Genomic DNA, 18023 nt, shown 5'->3' on the forward strand with positions numbered 1-18023 from the left:
ACACTGGCAGTTACTAGTATGCTCCGTTTGGTTATGGCATTGCTTACTATCCCTCGAGTGGAAAAAAAAGTCCCCCAAATCTCGGTAAGATCCCAAGACAGAGCTAGTGAAGACATTTTTGTCCATTTAATCAATTATCATATTCATTTGAGGAATCATTTATGTCGGTAACAAAACGACTGAAGTTTAATACATGGGCTTAGGCGTTCATTCAGATCCTTAAGCTCATGTATGAGCAATAGCAATATTGATAAATTACTACTCATTTTTCTGGATCTGACCAGGTGAGATCCACAGTCTCTTAATGATGGGCTGAAATGAAGGTTTAACACCTGAACAAGTTACAGTCAAACACCACATTTATTTCATCAGGTCTTCACGAGTGGATGTAATAAAACAGGACAAGCTACCCAGACCCACTCAAACTCACAGCCTGCTAACAGAGAAATGATACTTTTTTCCATAGTGTCATTACTTTGATGGGTTTACAAAAGTATGCATGGCCTAAGCGGGCAAGCCTCGCTCTATTAATAGTTACCTAACAAACTGGAATCACTTCAAAGTAAGACATGGAAGAACCAAACCGTCCCAGCATGTTCATTTATTGAGGGGCATCAAATAACTGACCTAAATGGAAGAATTGTGTTTTAACATAACCGTATAATAAAACAGGGAATGCAAACGAGCAAGTGACAATGTGTTCACAAGTTAGCGTTGCACTCGATATCAATGCAAAAAGGTGTTGGGGAGAGCTCGCAGGCACTCGTGATGAGAGTGAGACACGATTAAGCACTATTATGGCCGTAAAGGTAACTGGCACAGCTGCTAATGATAGTGTAGTCCGTCCTCATCCACAGCTGAAGCTGCGATTGGTCAAAGCTACTTAGTAGCGGTAGTGGTCCGCTTTGAAGGGACCGTCACAGGGCAGACCCAAATATTTGGCTTGCTTCTCTGTCAGTTTAGTCAGTTTGACGCCAAGCTTGTCCAAGTGTGCGGCAGCCACCTCCTCATCCAGCTACACATGCACAAAGGACATAGTGAGGAATAAATACATCTCAAATATTCTGATAATCATCGGTTAAGCTTCCCTGCTTCGATCTGCACCTTGTTTTTAAGTAAGCTTGCAAACCTTTTACACTCTTAAAATCACAAGACATTCATGAAAAATGTGCATATTACTGGACAATACCATCTGTAATAAAAGTCTACACAAAGCTACTGTACCTTCTTTGGCAGGAAGTAAACACCCAGTGGGTATTTGCTGGTGTTGGTCCACAGCTCAATCTGGGCAAGGACCTGGTTGGTGAATGAGTTGCTCATCACAAAGCTCGGATGGCCCATGGCACAGCCCAGGTTGACCAGACGCCCCTCAGCCAAAACGATGATGTGGCGGCCATTTTTCATGCGAAAACGGTCAACCTGTATAAAAGAGCGGAGAGTTAGCCAGAGTCAGATCAGAGTTGACCATCTTGGGTCAGAAAGCAGGGCATTCAAAAGCAAGATTTTGGTGTTTGGTGATGTGTCTGCAAAAAAAAATAAAAAAATCCAAAGTACTGGCTAATCATTCACAATAAGACCTGGACTGTTTATTTAGAAAACAAATGTTGTCAGTTTTGAATTCATGGCATTTTTTCATTTGCATTTGAATTCAAATTTTAAGTAGGATTTCCCAACTAGGGGTTTGTGATGGATTAGCAAGCGAGCAAGCAATGTATTTATTTATAAAAGAACAAACAAACAACACTAGATGAACATTGTGCTGTATAAAAATATATATATGTGCATGTATTAAAAAAATCTATTCAAATGAATAAAACGAATTATAAAGTTAGTGTTTTTAAAAGAAGGCTTCAATTTAGCATATATATATATTTATATATAATATGTGACCCTGCACCACAAAACCAGTCTTAAGTCGCTGGGGTATATTTTTAGTAATAGCCTAAAAAAACATTGTATGGGTCAAAATTATAGATTTTTTCTTTTATGCCAACAATCATTAGGATATTAAGTAAAGATCATGTTCCATGAAGATATTTTGTAAATCTCCTATATCAAATATACTAAATATAGTAATACGCATTGCTAAGAACTTAATTTGGGCAACTTTAAAGGCGATTTTTTATTAAAATCCATTAATAGTTGTATCTCGGCCAAATCCTGTCCTATCTTAACAAACCATACATCAATGGAAAGCATATTTATTCAGCTTTGACCCTTATGACCGATTTTGTGGTCCAGGGTCACACACACACATATATATATATATATATATATATATATATATATATATATATACCTCCACATATCAAGTGCTTATATAAATATATATATATATATATATATATATATATTCCTCCAACATTATGCTTTCTCCTAGGTACTCATTATTAAATTAAATATTTAATTATTAATACATAAAAAACAAATACTGAAAAGTAAAGTAATCTAAAAGTAATCTTTTCCCTAAAATGAACAAATCATGAAATATTATTTCATTAGCATTAGTAAATAATAACAATAAATAAATTTTTATAGCGCCTTTAAAAATTGCTTTCTCAAAGTGCTTCACAACACAAGCAAACACAACAATGAAAAAAAATCGAACAAATTTGCTTCAGTTATGAAAAAAACAATCTTTTGTTGAAAAGTAAAAACTTTCTTTTTTTTTTTTTAAAAAGTACTCTGATCTTTCTCCTAAAACTATTACTAAATCATAAAAATATTTCATTATCATTACTTAATTGCTTCAAATCTAACACTCAAGTCATCAATCTTGCACCTGAGGTTTGATGTTGATTTTCTTCGCTGCATGTTCATTGAGCCACTTCATGTCAATCTCACAGTCAAAGTGGCCAATGTTGCAGACAATAGCATCATCCTTCATCTGCTCAAAGTGTCTGTGAGAAAGAAAAAAAAAACATGATGTTTACACTACCTGACCAACATTTCCAGTTGAGGAACGATTTCAACCAGCTTTTGGCACAAAATTCTGTTCACAAGCAAGTAAAAGCTGAAACAAATCACAAAAAAAAGAAGAAAAAAAGAGAACAATTATCTAGAACAATGGTCAACCAACATTAACTAAATTAGTGATGTTTGCCTTGGCATTTTGAACAAACCGCTAACCGTAATATATTATATTTGACAAGTAACCCATCCTGAATCTTTTATTCCTCAGCCAATGAATGACGCCTCAAATCATGCGGCTTTTTGAGGAGAGGTGGGCAATTAGGTTTCTAAGCAATCAAGGCTGAAGCAAAAATGTAGGTTCAAAATATTTCACCTCAACCATTTCTGGATTGCATTTTCTTAACTGGTGCCAGACAGACATACGCAGATTGCCAGCCTTTAAACATGTACCATCAGCTCTGAAAACTACCAGAGAATCGAAGACAGTTCTCACATCTGTAGATAATACCAAACAGCAGCTGTGCTCCACTGGCCCCTGCATGTCCTCATCCCGACCATTTATCACAGAGGCCCCCACCCCATCAGAACCCACCAGCCCGCTCACCTCTGCATTTAACCGTCAGATAAGCACAGAACTGCGTGCATATGCACACCAAACTCAAGCGAGCGCTGCATAATGTAGCAGGCTCAGGCCAGATCTCACGCTGTGCATGTTTGATTGCAGGTCTGGGGGTCCTTCCCCCGCACATGAATCTCCCTGCCTGCTACGAGCAGAAACCCCACTTCACCATGTTGAAAGGATTCATTGTTGACCAGCTTTCACGCTGTGCCGGATGACATCCTTATAAGCAGTTGGCGTAGTGTGAGAATTCAATTCATGATTTTAGCAAGATGTCCAACTTGTCAGACTGTGTTTGAATGCTGGAGTGTGAACACCATGAGGGTGTAACGTAAATAAATATTAATACACTAACGTTCAAAAGTTTGGTGTCTGTATTTGACAGTGTTTTTGTTTTTTTTTACTCAGCAAGGGTGCATTAAATTGATCAAAAGCGGCATTTTCAACTTTGATAATAATAATAAATGTTTGTTGAGCCGCAACTCAGCATATTAGAACAATTTCTGAAGAATCACGTGACACTTGATGCTGGAATAAATTGCATTTTATATAGTACAGTTATTTTAATAACATTTCACAATATTACTGTTTATACTGAATTTCTGAACACATAAATGTAGACCTGAACTAGAGACTATGTTTAAAACTTTTTGAAGAAAAACTTTTGAACAATATTAATTAGTATAAATAATATTAGTATAATAATAAACTATTATTATGTATCCAACAAATACAGTCTTGGTAAGTATATATATATATATCTTGATTTGTTTACACACACAAGGAATTTGACTTGACGACAGGAGCTTCCAGTGCAGAAGAAAGTACAAACATAGTGCAGACTAGAATTGAATATACATCTAGAATTGATAAGATTATGAAAAGCAGGCATTTGGAGCCAAAACTGCTCTTGCCGAAATAGCTATATGGCTACTAGCAAACATCTTACACTTTGACTTAAGATTACAAACACATTTTTTTCTTTGAAATAACATGCACAAGTGAGCCGTCCACAGTAACCCATAATTTTTACATTACTGAGACAAACTAAGCCTGAGAGGCTAAGGTAATATAAAGACATTAATGTTGCTAGATGCAATAAATTTGATTGAGTAATAACCTGTTGTACCATAAATAATTTTGATTTATTACTTCCCTGTTGAAATCAAAAGTGACCATCATTGGGCAAAAGGCTGCTGACATTGCTACAAGAATCGTTCTTGAAATATGTTCCATCTGGTCCATCATAAACAACTAAAAGTATTATTACGGAACTCGAATTGAAATCAGAAATAAAATTTTCTCAGTTTTTGAGGGGACACTAAAAGCAGTACAACACACATTCTAGCTTGACATCTGATAGTTGGTTCATGTTTGATTAATGCCATACAAACCTGCCAAAGATAATGTCCTCACAGCCAGTGGTGGTCACAAAGATGTTTCCTTCTTTGCAGGCCTCATCCATGGTGGTCACCTCATAGCCTGAGTAACAAGAGTCAAATGCAAGGCAATCAGACAGCCAAAAAAATACAAATAAATAAAATAATCAACTTTTCTGAAACTAGCCTGGCAAGTAGTTACAACAACTTTCCAAAAATAGCTGCTTAAAAATACTGTTGGTTCATAATAGGTTGGTTCATATATATATATAAGTCATGGCCTAATGGTTAGAGAGTCGGACTCATAACCCAAAGGTTGTGGGTTCGAGTCTCGTACCGGCAGGGATTGTAGGGGGGGGGGGGGAATGTACAGCGCTCTCTCCCACCTTCAATACCACGACTAAGGGGCCCTTGAGCAAGGCACCGAACCCCCAACTGCTCCCCGGGCGCCGCAGCAAAAAAATGGCTGCCCACTGCTCCGGGTGTGTGTTCACGGTTTGTGTGTGTTCACTGCTGTGTGTGTGCACTTTGGATGGGTAAATGCAGAGCACTAATTCTGAGTATGGGTCACCATACTTGGCCACATGTCACTTTCATTCATTTTTATATATATATATATTTAATATATATATATTCAGAAATTATTCTAATATGCTAATTTGCCGCTCAAGAAACCTTTCTAATATATACATAGTGTAAGAGATTATTATTTATACTATTACTACTAATAAAGTAGGCTAAATAACAAATAAATATACATTTTATATACAAGCGTCAAAGACGAAAAGCAAAAGATGAAAAGCATCAAAGCAAAAAATAATAATAATAATAAAAAATAAAAAAAAGATTAAAATGCCTTTACATTTTTTTTAATTTATCCTCTTAAATCAGTTTTAATTTTATTTTTCAGGTAAAAAAATAATGACTATCACACATTTTACCATAAAAAAAATCAGTGTAACAACAGTTTGTATAACAAAAATCTTGTCAGTATTATTATTTGATGACATTAATAAGACTTTATTTAAGGATCACAATGCAGCCCCCAAAAACTAATATTAAACTGTCATTTTAAATCTTTATCAGTCTTTGCCACTATCATTCAAACCACTAGGTTTTCCCATTTGTCAGCAAGAAGCTTTTAATCATTTAAAATATAATACAATTTAGTATGATCACTTTATTCTTTTATATATTTTAATAAGTACAGGTCAGAATAAGTATATCGTTTCATTTTTACATTAATATATCGGTTATGCTGAATGAATGATAATGAAACATTACTTATATTTTATTCCCATATTTTGACATTTTATTCTGAAACATTAAAATAGACACTTTACTTGCATTTAATATGCTTTCTATATAAAATCAATTTTGTAAATTCAAATTGATGCAGACACCAAAATGGGGCGAGAAGGAAAGGAATGGAACACACACACACACACACACACACACACAAAACATACCCTCCATAGCCGCCTGCAGAGCATTGATGGGATCGATCTCAGTGACGATGACTCTGGCACCGAACCCTCGCAGGGCTTGAACGCAGCCCTTACCGACGTCACCGTACCCGGCTACCACTGCCACCTTACCGGCAATCATCACATCTGTGGCACGCTTGATGCCGTCAATCAAAGACTCACGGCAGCCGTACAGGTTGTCAAACTTACTCTGAAGGGAGTGGGAGAATAAGTCATTCTCAAATAAATACTTTCATTTACAACAGCCATATAATATTAGAACCAAGCATAAATGCTCACATTTGTCTGTGAACAAAACAGACCATGAAATGATGACAGCGAATAACCGGACAACACCATGTAATGATATTATATTCTGGTAATAAAAGGCTACCTTGGTAACGGAGTCGTTGACATTGATGGCAGGAACTTTCAGTTCCCCTTTCTTCAACATCTTGTAGAGGTTGTGAACTCCTGTGGTGGTCTCCTCAGAGATGCCCTTGATTCCTAAGAGATAAACCACAAAGAAACATTTTGCAAATATTAAAGACCCAGAAAATTCTGCTCAGTGCATCTGATTGGAAGGAATGTTGAACTTACAAGTTAAAAATTAAATTTGTGTAGGTTAGCTTGACCCTCACTGGTGTGACCGAATCAAATCCAAGACCAAGAATGAATCAAATTAATCTTAATCAAGACCGAATCAAATCCAAGAATTAGCTTCAATTCGGCTTCAATGCAACAACAATATACAACGTCAAACTCACTTTAGCCTATATATAAAACATAGAATTTTATTAACAAAACGAATAAAAATACACCATGTTATAGGGCAGGCTATGCCTAATATAAAATAACAAATAACTTACATAAAGTTTAAATAGGTATATAATACTGGAAATGAGTAAACAAGTATAATATATAACCAAATAAATAAGAAACGTAGAACTTTTATTAGCAAAACGAGTAAGAAAGCTTGGAGGCACGGCATACACCTTGATGTCAAATAAAATAAATAAATGACACAGTTTAAATAAAGTAAAAATCAGCAAACACTGTGGAACCAATTAAATAAGAAACGAATGTTTAAAAAAAACGTACAAAATCAACTTAGATAAACGGCAAAAGTCAACAGGCTTTTCATATTTTAAAATACTGCCGAACAGGCACTTTTGCATTTCATTTCGAAACGAAATCATCCGCCATCGTCTTGTCTGTCTCACATCACCTCACTCTTCTTGTCAGTCAGCTGGACTCACTCTCCGCACTGGAGAAATTAAATCTGATCTGTGATGCGACTGTCATACGGCACGCTGCATTGAGTATCCACGTTCAGTTTTTAATTGTAGTGTCTGTTCTTTTGCTGAACTAAATTATTTTTATTACTATAAAAAAAATCTAAACGACAGTGGGGGTCGGTGGGCAAGTGACGTAACCGGTGTTGCTTAGGGTTGGGTATTGAAAACCGGTTCCAAATTTCCAAGAACCGGGTATTCGATAAGACGCGTGCATTTCGATTCTGCTTAACGATTCCTGCATTCGCATTTTAATGTGATTAAAAACTATTTAAGTGCAGGAACGGAAAGAACTTGCGCCCTGTTTGCGTGCAGCGCACACGAAGCGCAAGCGCGAGCACAGAGTAACCACTGTAGAAAAGGTTGTTCCGGCCGAAAACGGACTTCTTTCATATTTGTCGACCAATATGCAGAAAACTACGTCAGTATATCATCATAAACACAGACAGTTTTGCCTGTCATTAATGTTAATCAAAGAACAAAAGAAAATCATTGACTGATCTTGAGTGAATATATTTAATAACTTTAATTGATTAATCTATATTTTATTTATTTATGAAAAGAAAACTATGCAGTTTTTAAACTTTTAATTACAGTTTCTGTACCTGAAATTTTGTTCAGTTGTATTTATTTATGCTATTGCTAATTGATTTGTTTGTTCCCATCTTATTACTGACTGTTTACTTGTCTTTAACACTTTAATATTTGAAATTTATATTAAATCTAGTTGTTTTTGCTGTGGTATTTTTTTTTTTAAAGCATAGGCAAAATTCCTCTTGCAGTGTTCTGTAGGCTGCAGATATTTGCTCGTGTTATTCAGCTGCAACAGAATGCTTTGTAAAAAGACCGAATAAATGTTTGACATCTAAATTTTTTATATATTGGATTTTTTATCTTATTGGAATCGAAACTAGGAATCGGAATCGATAAGCAGAATCGGAATCGATAAAATTCAAACAATACCCAACCCTACCGTCAGCACCGTCTAACGTGGCAAGCCTGATATCCAGTGCCATCTACAGTTCACTACCTGCAGGAATCCATGAGCAAACTGGTTAAAAACGTTGTATTATTTCAACAGTTCTTCAGTTCACAGGCCCCTACATAGGATCAGAGAGCTGACCTTTGTGTTACCAGCCCAGATACTTAACCCTACCAAAGGTCAGAGGTCAAAAAGAGCAGTCTCATAAATCTGACCTATTAAAATTTGACATTTATAGCATAAAACTAACACCACATGTCTTCACTATAGAGTAAAACTAACGTCACGTGACCTCCACTCTCTGTCAAATAAAACAACCAATACCTCTGAATCCTTTTGTGAGTACTATATTATAATGCTTGCTTGCTTTGCTGGGTTAAGAATGGAACAGCTTGATCATAGATTAGCCTGCCTCCTAGTGGCCATTAAACAGCAGTACAATACAACTTAATGAGGAGCATCAGCAGGCCAGAAGTACTGTCATTACTAGCCACAGAAATCCAGACAATGATAGTAACTGAGGCAATGAAATTAAACAGTACTTATACGAGTAGTCTGAATGACTCTTCATGACCTCTGGCTGTTAGGATGAGTGTGAGTAGACAATGACCGAACAAACAGACTACATTATACCTGCAAGCAGTTTGGGGTATTTCGTGTGCACCAAATTGGTCAGGTCTCCACCGTCGTCCAGGATCATGTTGAGAGGCTGACCATCCTTGAAGTAGATGGTCTGCTCTATGCACCACACATACTCTTCATCGGTCTCTCCCTTCCAGGCAAACACTACAATACAGCACAAACAACACACACACACATTAGACACCGATATAAGCATCATAATTGTGTGACTGGCTGCTACAGATATTCCTGAAAAGGATGAACTGGTCACCACTGGGTTTGCAAAGTTTGTGCTTTGTGATTTTATTTTCAAAAATCCTATTTCATATTTACCTGCCTCACATCCCAAAAATATTTACAGATTTAATTTGACATGAATAAATGTAAAGGCAAGTTAAAAAATGTTACAAGTAAATGGTTCTTTGCCCGAGTAAGGTGCAATGTGGAGAGAATGTTGTCAATAGCTGAAAATCTGCTCATTTTAGAACCACAACAAGCTTGAAATAGGTTTGATAGTTTTAATGTGGCATTATTTCCTAGCAGGTAGGGCTGCACCATTATGGCAAAACTGTCGATTATTCCCTTGAAATTGTAATTGCGATTATTAATTACGATTATCACAATTTACATTGAATGATGTTTATACCATTGTTTGATGCAACTGCATGCCATATTTTTATATGAAAATAAACAAGCTGAAAACACTAACTGAAAAACTCTTGCACCGTGTCTACACCGGACGCGAGTGGCGCGGCACGACCCGACAAAATACTATTTTATGCTGTCTACACTGGATGCGGCGCGACAAATTCCCGACAGTAAACTGCTGCTGCGTTCTATTTATGACGTACTGACACAAATTTCAAATGATTTTCAATGGTCTCTTTGTCGCGTCCAGTGTAGACAGACTTTAGCTGTTGCGGCGCGACACGACAACAGTCACGTCCGGTGTAGACACCGTGTTAGTGCTTTTCTATAGTATTAAGCCTCAAATGTCAAATATACATCGGATTGGTTTCTTCTTTAAATTATAAAAAAAGTGAAAATATGAACGCTATTATAATGTTATACTAAAACTAAAACAATGGAAAAACCCTTAAGATAACATGTAGAAAGAAAAAAACATATCTTAAGCGTGCAGAATAACATAAGTGGACTTTGTACGATTAATTGCCGCTTTGAACGATTACGTAATTGTGGCATCCATAATTGTAATTGCGATTAGAAATTTGATTAATTGTGCAGCCCTACTAGCAGGTATAACATTTAGTTGAGAAAATCTGTTACATAAGCAATGGATGCAAGTAACAACCACCTACTGTCATCACTCTAAATCATTGACTGTATAAAAAAAGCTCTAAATGAGATTAATTAGGTTCACATGAAATGCGATAAAGCTGTATTACTTCCAAGTTTGGAAAAGATTAATGCAAAGTCAACCCAATCAATTCAAAAGTTTGGGGTCAGTAATTTTTTTAAATAGATATTTATACTTTTATTCAAAATTAAAAGTGATAGTAAAATATTTATAATGTTACAAAATATTTATATTTCAAATAAATTATGTTCTTTTGAAATTTCTATTCTAAGCATCCTGACATTTTTTTATTAAGAAAATTAAATATACATTTCCAACACTAAGACAAGAATAAGATATGAAATGTTTCTTGAGCAGCAAATCAGTATATTAGAATGATTTTTGAAGGATCATGTGAGACTGAAGACTGGAGTAATGATGCTGAAAACTCAGCTTTGATCACAGGAATAAATTAAATTTTTTTTAAATATTACAATAGAAAATATTTTAAATTGTAATATTGTTTTCACTGCATTTTTGATCAAATATACACAGCTTTAGTGAGCATAAGAGACATTTAAAAAAAAAATATTACGGACCCCCAAGCCTTTAAACAGTAGTGCATGTTATTCATGCTACTGTCACTGAGATATCAGATAATACTGTGCCGTTACATTTTTGCCAATCAAAATAAGTCTGCATTAACACTAATTCAAACTTATAAGCTGCATCTGGAATTTAGTCTAAAAAAAAAACCAATGTATAAAGGTCTAAATAAATTTCCTAATATAACTAAATAGTGAACTAGTGAGCAGAATTCTAATGCATTACAGTCATGACACGAAAGCGATTACAACTGGCTGTCAGCATAATTATGCCGCTAACTAAAATACCTTCTTAAGGCCAAGTTCTTAGGCAGCACTGCACTTAGGCTTATCCTTTGTGGAGAGGGCAATCTCATAATGCACTGTGATCAGAGAAAAACAAATCCATCCAAGACAGCAGACAAAGCGAGCGACATGTCAATTATAAATATATTTAGAATTCATTCTATACTTAAAAGTATTGACAAATAATTGAATCTACCTAAAAACAGATCGAATTAATTAGGGATGCACCGATATGAAAATTTTGCCCGATACCGATAACCGATAATCCTTTATTTTTGAAAGCCGATAACCGAAATGTTGGCCGATAAATCTATATTCAAATTTTTATATACTGTTTGAGAGCCTGATTACAAAAAATGTCTCATCATTAAAAACCACATCCCGAACACTTCAACATAAGCAGCCTAGTTTGAACGGTGTATGTTTTAAAAATAATTTTACTTTCCCATTACCAAATTTAGTCATAAAAAAGTCTTACAAATAAAATAATGCATAAATAATGCAAACAAGTCATTGGACATCATTACACGTGTAAAGAATCAAAATGAATGCGCCATAGATCAATAAAACGGAATAGCCTCTGCACGGACAATAATTAAATGATTTTAATTACTAAACCATATTGCTGATGAAAATAATAATAGAAAAATACAAGTGGTTGTTATTATTAATAATGTATCAATGATTTTGAAAAAGTAACAAATTAATACCACTGTTTTAAATAGCAGCCGTTTGAGCTGCACGTGCTGAAGCTGAAGAGCTGAATGAACATGGTAAACTGAAGCGTTTTGCTGGCAGCTTATTTAATTCAAGGAAATGCATCCTGAGATTAATATTAATACCACATAAACATAATATTACAACTTATATATGTACAAAATTATGCAGTTATTGCGTGCTATAGTCAGAATGTGTGATCCTGTTGTGGATGCGCTCTTCCCATAACAACGCGCTGAAACACGGCAACTAAACCCATAGAATTCACAATGTTTTATTATAATAATTTTCTCATTAGAATGTTATATACACGACATTCCCAATCATAGTTATTAATGTTGTGCACTGCTGTTTGAGTTTATCACTGGTAAACTGAAGCGCTCTTTTAACTTAACCAAATGCATTCTATGTGAGATAAATCAGATATACATCATATATAAACACAATATTACAACGTACAATTGCACAAAAGGCTGCAAACGAACAGCGCGCATCTGAAGTGTCTCTGAAGGAAATAATGCATTATTTATCGGCTTTAAGATATCGGCCAAATTTTCTTATTGGGCCGATACCGATAACAGAAAAAATGAGCATTTATCGGCCGATACCGATATGGTGGCCGATATATCGTGCATCCCTAGAATTAATGTGTTATTACAATATTATGTGTATGTTGTGCTAATTGGAGCATTGAAGCCGCTGCCTAAGAAGAGACTTAAAATAGGCATTTTACATGTGAAACCGGAAAAGCACAGGCTAAAAATCGGTTTGATGTTGTCAGACAAATGTTTTCGCAATCTTTTATAAAAGGTTGAACATTTTTACCACTAAAAACCATTTAGCTTGTATCCCTTGCAAGGTTTCAGTGCTTAAAAACTGCTTGGGAAAAGTCTTTCATCAACCGAAAGCTGGAATGATGAAGCTGATAAAGTTGAACACTCTTGCATGTTAGTCCTTCAAAAATCTAAAGAATAAACCCATTTGTGCTGATTCTAGGTTTACCCAGCATGGAGCACTCGGAGTTCTCCTTATCTAGATTTGATTACGCAGCTTTAGAGCAAACAGTGGGCAGGATTACAGCAGTCTAGCACACCAACACCTGTTACCTGGAACGCCAGATTTAGCAATGGCTGCTGCTGCGTGATCCTGCGTAGAGAAGATGTTACAGCTGGACCACTGGACCTGGAGCACACAGAGATCAAGGAGAAGGAATGAGATCATGTGACTTGTACAGACTTCATTCATTAGTTTCATAACCTTTTGGATAAAATATGGCCTTGGGCTGGGAAATTCCAGTTTGACAGAGGAAATAGGGGATAAGAAGAACGATGCATTCGAGTCAGACAGCAGGGTTAGCCATCTAGTAGTAGGAAAAATGTGAAGAAACGCTACTCTCCCTTTCCAAACAAAGTACTGTGGTAATACCATGATAAAATTATGGAATAATGTTGTAATAATATGAAACATTGTATTTATGTTTCAAAGAATACCATGGCATACAGGGTCAGTAAGATTTTTAAAAAACGTTTAAAAAAAAAAAAAAACTAATGCTCTCCAAGACTGCATTTTTTAATCAAAAATATCGTAAATATTGTGAAATATTAATACAACTTAAAATAACTGTTTCCAATTGTAATCTACTTTAAAATGTAATTTATTCCTGTGATGCAAAGCTGAATTTTCAGCATAATTACTCCAGTCTTCAGTGTCACATGATCTTTCTGAAATCATTCTAATATGCTGATTTGCTGTTCAAGGAACATTTCTTATGATTATCAATGTTGCAAACAGTTGTGCTGCTTCATGTCCCCCCCCAAAAAAAAACATGACTTTTTTTCTCAGGATTCTTTGATGAACAGAAAGTTTTAAAAAAAAAGTATTTATATGAAATACTAATAAAATAGTAAAATTTTTTATCTATTTCAACAAGAAAAAGCTACTGACACAGAAAACCATATAGCAACACCATTACTTTTTGTTAGTAGCAGCAAAGAAGTACTACACGTTCAGTAATTGCTGAATTAAAAAAATGTAAACCCTACTTTTAATGGTTTTAAAGTAATATTCCACTCCAAAATGAAAATTCTGTCATTATTTACTCAAAAGGAGAATTTTAAAGCAGCTATTGAGAATTTGATGACATTTTAAAGACTGCTAATGCAGTTCTTTTCCATACCAAGACAGTACATAATCTAATAACAACAAGCCTAGCGCAAAATGCTATTTTTTAGTGCAGATATAAATTCCTTTTTTGAGTAATAACTATTTCTTTAATGGTTTTGCATTTGCATCCTCACCTCAGCTCCGAGGGCGGTCAGGGTTTCAATGAGCACAGCGGTCTGTAGAGTCATGTGCAGGCAGCCTGCGATGCGAGAGCCCTTCAGGGGTTTGGTCTGGCCATAGAGCTCCCTCATCTTCATCAGACCCGGCATCTCATTCTCGGCTATGTCGATGGCTTTACGTCCCCACTCAGCCAGGCTGATGTCAGCTGAACAGGGAGAAAATTACAACAGATTATGCATAAAACAATTCAGCAAACGGAAAGAATGATTCAATTAAATAGTCAAACTAGTACAGATTGTCTAAACTTTTTCACAAGCATTTGAGAGCACAGTTAAATAATAACTACAAATCCCAAGAAACATACATGTCCAATATGACATGCAAGTTAAAGCAGTCTTTGAGGTGTCAGTCTCATATTTTGACATCTAGAATAGGAATTCAACAGATGACACCTAAAACCACATACCTAACATGTCTTGAACTGGTTGAGGAGATGGTGCTTGGTTTCTTAGCATGCACACTTGCTAAGATATATGCACACTTAGCAACCAATAGGCAACCCAAAATATATTAATTTCTCAGTATGCACTGATTATAATTAATTACCAGGGATATTACAACTGCAAACATGGAGGAAAACACATCTGCCATAATATTCAGCAGCCAAACAAATATGTAATTACAAAAAAATGTACATTTTTGACAGTGACCACTAACCTACAACAAGATCAGGGCAACATTTCACAGTATTTGTTTAGTTTAACATGAAGATGCTGTTTTAGCCAAATGAATTTCCCATTTCCATGACTTAAATGTTACTAATTCCCATAATTTCCCCACTACTATTACTTCCAGGTTTTCCAATGAGCATGGAAACCTTGTAATGTGCCTTCAGAATGGGCTATTAATAAATAAGTGTGCACTTTGACATTTCATTCACTGATTTGGAAAAACTGAACTCTGATCTCCTAAGACTAGGGAGCAAAGTCCAGCTGGATTTACTAATGAATTACTTGTGTCTTATCTGCACCAGACGGTCACCATAACTGTGCTGACGTGTGAATAAACGCGACGCAAAAACAACAGAGAAGATATGAACGTAGTGCGTTTAATTTTGTCTTAACTCAAGGTACAGCTTTTAAGTGCATGGTATTCATTTTTGGGCAACCCCGGGCAGAGGAACAGTGTTGGCAACTAATTTTCAGAGAAAGTTGCTAAAGGAAGGTCGATTTGTTGCTAAATGACGTTGTGATGTCATTGCTCAATGACGTCATTGCGTAATCACGACGCAAAATTGTCACATCATCAAACCTCAGCAAAAAATATATTTTATATATGTTAATTTAGATTTGTTTTTAAAATAATATGCATGATATAATATTAAAATATAAATAACTGTATTTTTAAATGCATTGAATTATTGAAAACGTACACATTTTTAAATGATTAAAATTTACGTTTTTTTAGTAGCTCGTAAACTCTACACATTCTCAACAATTATGCTTTAAGCAGTGTATTAGTAGTTAGTTAGTATGCTACACTCTAAGAAAAGTCTGTAAAAATAAGGCACAATCTACTGTTAATATGAAAGAATTTTCCGTAATGGTTTTTTTACCTGTATTTTAAATTACGCATTGTGTTTTCGGGTTACAGGGTTACAAAGGATGATGGATAATGGATAATGTCCTGAAAGATTTCCATTGTTCTTACAGTGTACTAACTGATCAACAATCGCAGGTACAAGCTACTAACAAAGTGTATCATAAATGAACAATTATTCAATTATCAAATTATTCAATTATTATTATTATTAAATTGAACAATTGCAAATAGCAGCTAACTCAATTCTCGTGATGTGTGTACTGCTAGGCATCTGTGGTTTCCTCTTTTTGTGTAATTTGGATGGACAATGTGTGCCTTTTTATTGTCGGAGTCCTTATCAAAAGTTGCTAAAAGTTGCCAAATAAATGTTTAAAATTGCTAAATTTGTTGCTAGGTGCTTTTGGAAGAAAAAGTTGCTAGGGTAGTCTGAAAAGTTGCTCAATTTAGCAACAAAATTGCTAAGTTCACAAGACTGCAGAGGAACCGTTCTTTTGAGCTGGACCTTTTCAATGAATCGACTGATTCACAAAACCATTTGGAGTGAGCCGAGGGTTTCACTGAGAAGAACTGGAAATGTGTTTAGGACGTTTAGTAGCATGCAAACGAAACGTAGCTAGTTTTATTAAAAAGTAAACGGTGCAAATACTTTTCAGTCAGTAGATAAATAAATTAATCAGCCCGTAAATTAAGTTTAATGTTGTTTAATGTATATGCAAATCACATTTAGGCTCTAAATGACTATGTTCTGACTGAGATTTATAAAATTGCTATTAACAGTTATTAATAAAACATGACTGAAAAACCTTATTAGACAGCAATATTTTCAAACGTGTAAAAAAAAAAAAAAAAAAAAAGTTTTTTTTTAACGTTTTTTATTTTTATTTTATTGATTTCCAACATGTAATATAAAGGTACTGAACAAATATAAACTACAAAAAAGAAATAGAAAATATACAGTATTATATAAATAATAATACAGGTAAAAATAAATAAATAAAAATAATAATAATGAAGAAAAATTTTTTTTTTTTAAATAAACAGAAAAAAGAACAGGTATGAGATCATAATATAAATAACAGAAACGCTTCACAAAGAGTCTTTATTTGAACGTTGAAAAGAGTCAGGGTCCACGTGATGACGTAAAGAGCAGCTGAGCCATTTTATGAACCAAACGAACTGTTCAAAAGAACCGATTCGCAAAAGTGAACGACTACGATCAACGAAAAGTGGCGGCTCGTTCGACTACTGCATTATGGGAAATGTAGTCCAGCAGTGCAGGATCTCTCATACGGAGGAGATTCTACAGTGCACGCAAAAAACTACAACTTCCAAACTTTCTTCTTCACGTCTCCCGAATGGAACCACGCTAGCTTGTTTGACAGGTGTTAGATATAAAATCATATATACTACTTTGTGAATAACCATGAAATGGCTGTAATAATACACTAGACATATTAAGTGCGCAAACAGTGACTTTATGGGGGTGGGTTCGCAAGGTAGCGTTGACAATGACGCCTCCACTGCCATGTGATACAGAAGCACTAGCAACTGAAGGTCTGCAACAATCCATGCTCGCTCAAAAATACAACCCAACACCCTTTCGCAGAGAATCTGATAGTTCATAGAGAATCTATTAAGAGAGATTATTAGAAAGAAATCGTCAGAGTGGAATCAGCTAATTAGCATTGGCGGTAAAAACATGATTGCATGATTTTGTAACAGCATCGAGCATGGTCTAAAGTCAATAATCAAATAAACTTATACTAACCAACTTTGAATGGAAGCTTCTCTGACATTTTGATGTGCTGTCGTTAGGTAAGCCTGCTATGGGTTGGTCTTGAGCCCTGCTGTGGACCCGAGAGAGTGCAGAAGGAGGTAACTTCTTATGTGAACTTGAATATAAGCGTGAACAAACCGGTTGTTGTAATATTCATGAGATCATGCCGCCTCTCGTTTCTC

At 35.3% G+C, this 18023-nt stretch overlaps 1 protein-coding gene across 1 annotated transcript; it reads right to left on the bottom strand.

Moving 5' to 3' along the window:
• Positions 1-341: 341 nt before the first annotated feature.
• On the bottom strand, positions 342-17973 carry LOC107554187 (adenosylhomocysteinase B). The gene is made up of 10 exons (XM_016236623.1): positions 17833-17973; positions 14477-14667; positions 13286-13361; positions 9288-9440; positions 6772-6884; positions 6381-6588; positions 4927-5014; positions 2783-2900; positions 1225-1419; positions 342-1015 (listed from the first exon to the last, which is right to left on the bottom strand). Exons 1-10 carry the CDS (start codon positions 17858-17860, stop codon positions 884-886), a joined length of 1302 nt encoding a protein of 433 aa, XP_016092109.1. The 5' UTR covers positions 17861-17973; the 3' UTR covers positions 342-883.
• Positions 17974-18023: the final 50 nt, after the last annotated feature.

The sequence above is a fragment of the Sinocyclocheilus grahami genome, unplaced genomic scaffold, assembly GCF_001515645.1.
Source record: "Sinocyclocheilus grahami isolate Dianchi unplaced genomic scaffold, SAMN03320097.WGS_v1.1 scaffold493.1, whole genome shotgun sequence".
Lineage (NCBI taxonomy): Eukaryota > Metazoa > Chordata > Actinopteri > Cypriniformes > Cyprinidae > Sinocyclocheilus > Sinocyclocheilus grahami.